Source organism: Rhagoletis zephyria, unplaced genomic scaffold (genome assembly GCF_001687245.7).
Source record: "Rhagoletis zephyria isolate East Lansing unplaced genomic scaffold, Rhagoletis_zephyria_1.1 Rzeph_scaffold_18904, whole genome shotgun sequence".
Taxonomy (NCBI): Eukaryota; Metazoa; Arthropoda; class Insecta; order Diptera; family Tephritidae; genus Rhagoletis; species Rhagoletis zephyria.
The window spans coordinates 1,493-9,596 of record NW_016175965.1 but is presented as its reverse complement, the minus strand read 5'-3'; the positions used below and the strand labels follow the sequence as shown (position 1 = coordinate 9,596).

Genomic DNA, 8,104 nt, shown 5'->3' with positions numbered 1-8,104 from the left:
TTGCATGAATCATACTCAATGAAGGCTGTGTCTGGGGAGCTACTTAACTATGCGTAACGTTAATTAAGTCCAAAGATGCTATTTGCTATTTGTTTACTAATAAACCGCCAACTAGCAAACGTTGACTACAAATATGTTTGTGTATGTCGAAGCGTGACGTCAAAATTGAATAACCGACACATGCTCAAATGCGCTCCAAGTGCCTCTGTCGCGCTCACCGGGGCAGACACCGCCTAAAAAAGATTGCAGGGAGCGTTTGTGCCTCTGCGAGTGTGTTGACAAACAATCGGCTGTCAAAAATCAAGTCAGTCTGAGTAAAGCGCCGTTGTCAGATGTTCTTTGCGGTGACGCGGTTAACTAGAGTGTGAATTAAAAGAATTTCAAATTTCTCCATAAAAGTGGTATACTAAGGTAAAACTCCGGATTGACTACTAAGTCTGTAGTATAATTTATTTTCATAGTGCCTGCGTGTAGTGAGAAATAATGCATTCGTGTGCAGTTGGAGTGTGGCTCAGGTGTTGCTAAAGCATTCATGTAGATACACAGATACACCACGACTAATATAGAATTCGATATGCCTGAGAATAGGTGTATGGGCAGTGACTCAATGAGTGGAATATGCGCTACCAAATGTTGCCACCTGAGTAGGGATTTTGTTTAAAGTTACCGTTTTAATAAATATAAAAGAGTTTGGAGCTCATTCCATTCAAGTACTTGCTTTAATTTTATTTTCTCGTTTTTTTTTTTAAATGCCATTTTGTCATAGTTTTGCAATTTCCACCTGAAACTAAGTATTTTTTTGTAACTTCTTATCCAACATGTGGCACTACTGCGATCTTACCTGTGCAACTACTCATTAATTTGCTCACGCACACATACTTATAAGCCATGGCAGTTCTCTCACCTACACAGGTGCGAACGCTGTCGAAGCAATAGTTCTTTGTACTATACATACATACCCACAGTCACTAAGTATGCCTCAACTCACTGCGCGGTCGCTGGCTTATCAGCCACCAGACTAGAAAATTTACAGAGTACAGTGCTGTGAGTGGCGTTACCTGGCTTCTACTCTTTTTTTTTCATTTGGTCTCAAAATATTCCCCCACGTTTGCTTTTACACCTGCGAGTGATAAAATTTGTTCTTATTTACAAACCAAAACAATACCTACAAAAGTGTTTTATTAAATTAAAATTATTCCTACTTACATAGATCGCTATTTTTGCGAAACACTTTAAATAACAAGCGCACCATGTCGTACGGCGCCGAGAAGGCGCTTGCCTATTTGTATCCGCTGATCATTGCCACCTCTGCCATCTGCTGCATCACATCGGGCGTTGCTTGGGCCCATTGGCGTTATGTTTTGAACGCTTGTCCGGAGACGAATTGCGGCTGCATCCTCCATGGACGCACCACCTACAACAGCTTCGAGGGTGGTCATATAGCCTATTGCCACTTTGCCACATACGGTCTCATCTTTCCTCTAGTGTTCGCCACCGTCCTGGGTATTTACCATGCATATCGCATCTGTATGGGCACAACAAAACGAAAAACGGGCACAACCACCATTCGACAGAGGTGAGTGAAAATCAATTTAAAGTGTTTGGAGAATATTTTTTGTTCATAAAAAAGTCAATTTTATATAGGGGAAACGGGTTTTTTTTCGAGCAATTAGCCGAGCAATTAACTCATTCAAAGTTTTCGATTTGCTCCCAAAGTGTAGAAAAAATAGATACATATTTTCTTCTTTCGAGGAAACTACACAAAATTTTAGCACGAAATTTAAACACAACATCAGGCATAATGCATATAACGAGTAATTCTGCATCATTTGCTACTTACATATAATATGCTAAACACTTTCGAAACGTTTTAGCGCCATTTCAATTTCATATGGCTTACTTTCATTTACGCCGCCTTGGGATCTTACATACCTTGTAACGGTTCATGTGCACCAGAACTCTACTCTCAAAAAAAAAAAAAAAAAATCACAAGATTAATTCGATATCGGACAAACCAAAACATGATAACTTGGTACACTGAGGGCCCAGTGACTGAACAGGGTACTGAGGTAGATGTAGTTGGACCGAAGCTAAGATACTCGGAACCCATGGGAAATCATATGTCAATTTTACAAGCTGAAACATACGCCATAGAAAGATCGGCAGACTTTAATATCAGTCGAAACTACCGGAATCAGAACATTGCCATCTTGACTGACAGCCAAGCGCATTTCAAGGTCCTCAAATCTCATTAGATAACATCTAAACTGGTGTTAGCCGTGCAAAAAGTCTGCTAGAATGCATTTTTAGATCTTACTATAAGCTCTTTTTTAAAAGCTGGCCCTAAAGTATATTCATTCTTGATTTAGTACAATGAGGGGATGCTTCTAAATAAACGCTTTTAGGCAAGACCTTCTCTTTGGAAGCTATATTAGAAGATCCTTCAATAGCATTGATATTCGAGTGTCTACGAAAGGATGTGTTTCCAAATCATCGGAAGTGAACTAAAGCTGCAGACTTAAATTTGTACTGAGTCATCTTTATTCTATGTATGTAAATGTTCCCCTTCTAATAGAAACTAAATCAAAAGATCTAAAGTTTTTGTTAATTTCACACAAACAAAGTTTGTTTTTTGATGGCTATGGCTAAGTGATTAGAAAAGCAAACTACCTGGGTTCGATCCCTGCCCCAAGAAGATCTAAATTAGAAACATGTTTTTCTAACAGCCTCCGTTTGGAGTAGGCGTAAAACTGTAGGTCCGTCCCTCCCCTTTGTGTGACAAACATCAAGGCGCAAGCCACAAATCTGAGGATAAGCTCGGTCAAACACTAACATATTGTGTGTGCGCCAGTTTATTATTATTAATCCTATATATACGGGACTCATGTGGTTGGGGAATTGCGGCCATCTTGAAAACCAAGGTGGTCAACGTTTTTTTCCTACTCAATGGAACCGACATTTTAAATACTTAACGGTGACATATTTGTTTTCATAGTGGTATAGCAAATTTTGGCAACAAAAGTTTTCGTAGGGCATTTTAACCCATTAACTTGTACCAGGGCGGGTCTTTCTGACCTTTATTTTGAAAAATCTAAGTTAGAGGTTTAAAATTTTTCTCAAAAATTATAAACGAAAATTTCACTAGAGGTCCCCGAATATGTAAACATAAATTCATAATATTTCACTTAGCGTAATTGAATGTATGAAGTAAAACTAGTTTGCGGTCGGTTGGTCTAAACACAAACATCGATGGGACATAAAAGCGACAGCATCGTTGGGCTCTAATTCCAGACTCCAATAGAAGCGATTAATCCACAGAAGAAGGGAGGAGATGGCGGGTTAGATTAAGATTAAGACTTAGGTTGAAATTGAGATTAATATTAAGATTAAGAATGAGACAAACATTAAGACAATAATTGCTAACGCAACACCGAAATTTATGAACTACTTTTCGAGGGCGTCTTCGCGACTAGTTTTGACTTTCGAGGCACGTGAAAAGCGCTGGAAAAGTTTCGATGTTTCGCGGTTTTCGAGCCAATTTTAAGTTTAAAGGAATCCCGCAAGAGCTTTTGTCTCTACCAAAAAATTTCGCCTTTTGATTGCCCCTTTCTCTTGTCGTGTTCGATTCTAAAATCAAGGCAACGAAAATGTTGTGTTTGTATCTTAAAGTGGCATATTCTCCGCCTTTTGAACCTTTATCAGTGGGAAGGTTGGCCTGAAAATAGGATGATTGCTTAAAACGACAATATTTAGTCTGTTCCAATAGCTGTCTGGTTTACAGGATTTAGTCAGAACTTACAGGAAGTCGTTCCTATTGACATAAAACCTGTAAGTGAGAACACATTTGAGAGAGTAACTGAGCAACTGTTCCTAGTCAGAAGTTACAGGATTTAGTCCGGAGTTTTTTTTCCTGTAAGTTCATGAAAAGTGTCAAACGATCAGCTGATTTGCATGTGCAAACAAAAACAGAAAGCTGTGAATGCAAAAAACCACTAATTATGAAATACATACGTGAGCTAGACAAGGATAAGAATACAAAAACATGCCTTTTTGCAACCACATTTTGCACCGTGGAAGGGCAACATTTTTTTAGAAAAACGAAGTCACCTTAGTTTTCTCTTTATTCTCAAAATGTTTGAAGTGAAAATTTCACGCTCGGTTGGCTATAAATCCAAACTCTGATAAAACGAAGGGCGACCGGTGGGTTGGCGGCCGTTTTTGGGCCCGATTAAGATTAAGATTTAGGTTCAGATTTTAGATTAAGGATTTAAATTCAGATTAGGATTTAGAAAATTGTTCATTATTATACAGAAAAATACTCATATTTCATACATATATACATATATGGTGAACTATACGGGTGATAGGAATCGGCACACAATTTTTTCGGATATATTTGTCTAACGGTTTTCTCTATTCAAATTTCAATTTAAAAATTTTTGTAAACTATCTTTTTTTTTGGTTTTCTAACCACTGAAAATTTTTATCGGACTATGTTAATGACTGTTGCTGCAACTATTGACGCTATTAAATTATTTCACTTCGTAAATTCGTTGGTTAATCTATTTAATTTCAGCTTCGTTGGCTGCCAATTTAAACTTTGTCAAAGGTTAATAGCCACAAAACAAACTCCCCACTTATTTACCTACATACATACAGATGTACATACACATGTACATCCGTATATGTGTGTATACGAAGAACCACTTCGTTCTGCAGATATGGGTGGAAGTAAAGGCATACAAACATACATATGTATGTATGTGTTTAATTCAATTTAAAATGATACACTTTTTAAAATTTCGCCGACGCCTTAAGTGTTGATCAACATGAATAACCGAAGCAGTATGGTAACATCAATTAAGTGTAATTTTGTATAGGTATACATACACTTGTGCGCAACTAATTGAAATAGCGACATTTTGCCCAGTTTTGGTTATTTTTCATTTCTTATGTTGCTCTAAAATTTATCTGCCATTCAAGAACATTTTTGAGAAAAGAATTTTTATTTAAAAGGCAGATTTTTATGCAGATTGAGAAAATGGCTCTTAACGCATTCAATTTTTTTTTTATAAAAGTCTAGTTCATTATAAAAAAAGCACATTTCAAACTATGTGCAAAAATTATAAAAATTCAAAAAATTTATCTGCTTTCAAACACAATTTTTGAGAACAAAATAACAAAATATAAAACTCAAAACCTAGATTTTTGTAAATTCTGAAAAGAATGTTTGAAATGTGGATTTATATGGTGCTTGTTATATATGTATGTATGTATGAGCTTGACTTTTATAAAAAAAAAAAAAAAATTATAAGCGTTTAGTAAATAAACAAAAAAATTGTTAAAGCTGGGCAAAATGTCACTAACTTAATTAAAAAGTTGCCCACAAGGGTACATACATACATACATATCACTCATTTACTAAAAGACTGTAGACACAAAAAAAAACGAAGTTTTTAAGCAAATAATGCACAATGACTCGATGCATTATGCTTCCTAGTTTCCGCGTAAGAAGACGATATGCATTAGTAGTAAAAGTATTAGGGTGGTCTGATCGATGTATTAAAAATTTGGTATCATACAAGAGTTATTTGCGAAAAAAGAATGTAAAAGCAGCCTTCGTCTTTGGTTTGGAAGCTCATATGTATACTCATACTCCGACAGGTCTTTTAAGCTTTCATAGGACACACAAAAAATATGTGCATATTTATACACCATTAGCTAAACCTAATAGGTTCATTCCTTATCTTTTTGGACTAAAATCTGAAAAGTGTCAAAATGCCAGAGCGTAAGCAAAATGCGCTCACTTAAAGAGAATAACATGAAAAGTAAAGGAACGCAAAAAACCAAATTTTTAGTCCAAAGAATGGCAACAACAAAACTAACGTCAAATAAGAACAGAAATGTATGTACAAAACACATTCACACAAGCACAAGCACAATAAACACTTGCTATATCAATTATTTTTTGCCTTCTTCCAATTTCAATTCATTTCTTTTACTTTTTAGATTATTCTCACTTTTAGCGTATTCCTTAATTTCCGTTAATTTAAATTCAGTTGAGTTTGACACTTTTCAGGATTTTGCCAGAAAAAATTCTTCTGACTAAATCTGACTACTTCGGACTGATGAGAGTCACTCTCACTGACTGTTGCTCTCTCATTTTTGCTGTCATTTCCGAGTTAAGGAACGCTTTTTGGACTAAATCTGACTACTTCGGACTTTTTCTGACTATTTCTGGGAGATAAGGAACGCTCCTAATATGTATTATTATCTACAATATTCACAGATCTGGTGACATGATTGTGGTGACTGCCGAATCAGAGTTAACACATAACGGAATATCGCCCTATTACTGGACACCCGCTGCTGTCATCTCTTGTGTCATGACCGTTTACACCTTAATCTATGCATCGATCTATACGGATGGCTTTCGCATCACTTGCAAACAGTATAGCGAATCATTGGTCAAAGACATTCAAGGAGCTGGCAATATTGTGCCTGTTATAAAGGGTCGATTGTCTTGCGGAGCAATCTTCGATTTCATGGACTACTTGGTGGAGACCATTTCCTATGAGCGGCGTAAATATGGGCGCATCAATACTGGAGCATGCCTTTACATGACACTCATATGCAGTTGGTTGACTATATTCTTTTGGATTATTGTTTGTGTAGTGAACATTGTACAAACACGTCGCACACGTTCGGAGCGAGTCTGATAATGGCTTAATTTTCTAAATGAAAATAAACCAGTCAATTATGCGCATGACATTTGAAATTCAGGAAGCAAAATATACACAAGTGCTTGCATTTGCCATTTTTACAACTAAAACGTCCACTTACGAATTATTATATAGTAAATACAACACCAAAAGTATTAAGTATTGCATACTTTAGATGAGAAATGCAGAAACTTAAATTCCACTAATTTTATTTATGACATTTATACATATATGTATGTAAGTAAATAAGTTATAATTTTTAAGACGACAACGAACGACATTTATGTTTAAGTTTAGATTTGAAATACATATGTATGTAAACAACATTTAAATTAAATCAAAAATTTATTCCATTCTTAAAAACTTAAATAAAATATTTTCAAAGATTTAATTGAGTTTGAGGCCTTTTTTTATTGAAACTATTTATGAAAAAACAATAATAGTTTATACATAAATAGATATAAATTGAAGAGATATGCAATCACCACAGTACATTTTTTATTCCCAATGACCCATTAAAATACAGGAGAGCATTTGAAGGTAAGGAGTGCATGTGGTCTCTCTCTCTATTTTGGACACATTTTATGTTATTATATTCAGCTAGGGCAGGACTAAGGATGATTTTACCTCGAATGATGGCAGTGCCTTGAGCGCTGCCTGACTGTCGCTAAGGATTAGAATTATTTCATTCCAGTAACGTCTACGTAAGTAAGTTAATTTCTGCCCACTGGTTGTTAGTGTACACCTCCGCTTGAAAGATACTCGGGAATCCCATGGTCACAATTAGCCTGTACATGCCCCTCCATGATGAAGTTGCTCCAGATCGCCTTGTTGCAGAACTCTGTTTTGAATTTGCTACCTTATTTATGTCATCCCTGGGAAAAGCGCTAGTGAGAGCTGGGGTTCCAGCCTCTCCATATTTCCAGTCGTTAGAGCCTTACCTCTTCCATAACCATCGCCTGCAAAGTTTAAGACAGTCCGCTTGCCTGCCGATTCTCAGTGATGGCTTATCGAGGAGCACTTACAACGGGGTTGACGCAATGCTTGGTTTGCAGTTGGACGACGCATCTCCGGATTGCGGTAACGCCCATCCAGCCAATCGCAGATTGAATAGGTTCTTTGTCACCACCCAGTCTGGTGGAGGGGGTCTGTTCTTGAGGACATCAGTAATTTTTTTAACGGGAGCGGTATCCGGAATGCGGGCAAAAAGCAGGGCAAAGGCCATCTTTGCTCTCTTTATAGGAACAATTTGGTGTCCTAATCGCTTGCCTAATTACTGTTGTTTCTCTTGCTAATGCTTTGTGCAGTCCTTTCCCTGCAGAGGTAGGTGATATATCCTCACAGAACGTTCTAAAGCCGACTATTTTGGCTTTCTATTTTTT

The 8,104-nt window shown here is 36.7% G+C and overlaps 1 protein-coding gene across 1 annotated transcript; it reads left to right on the top strand.

The window, feature by feature from the left end:
• Positions 1–40: 40 nt before the first annotated feature.
• Positions 41–6,905, top strand: LOC108380320 (uncharacterized). The gene is made up of 3 exons (XM_017636691.1): positions 41–411; positions 1,211–1,576; positions 6,290–6,905. The coding sequence occupies exons 2-3, from the start codon at positions 1,251–1,253 to the stop codon at positions 6,717–6,719; spliced, it is 756 nt and encodes a 251-aa protein (XP_017492180.1). The 5' UTR covers positions 41–411; positions 1,211–1,250; the 3' UTR covers positions 6,720–6,905.
• The last annotated feature ends 1,199 nt before the right edge of the window (positions 6,906–8,104 follow it).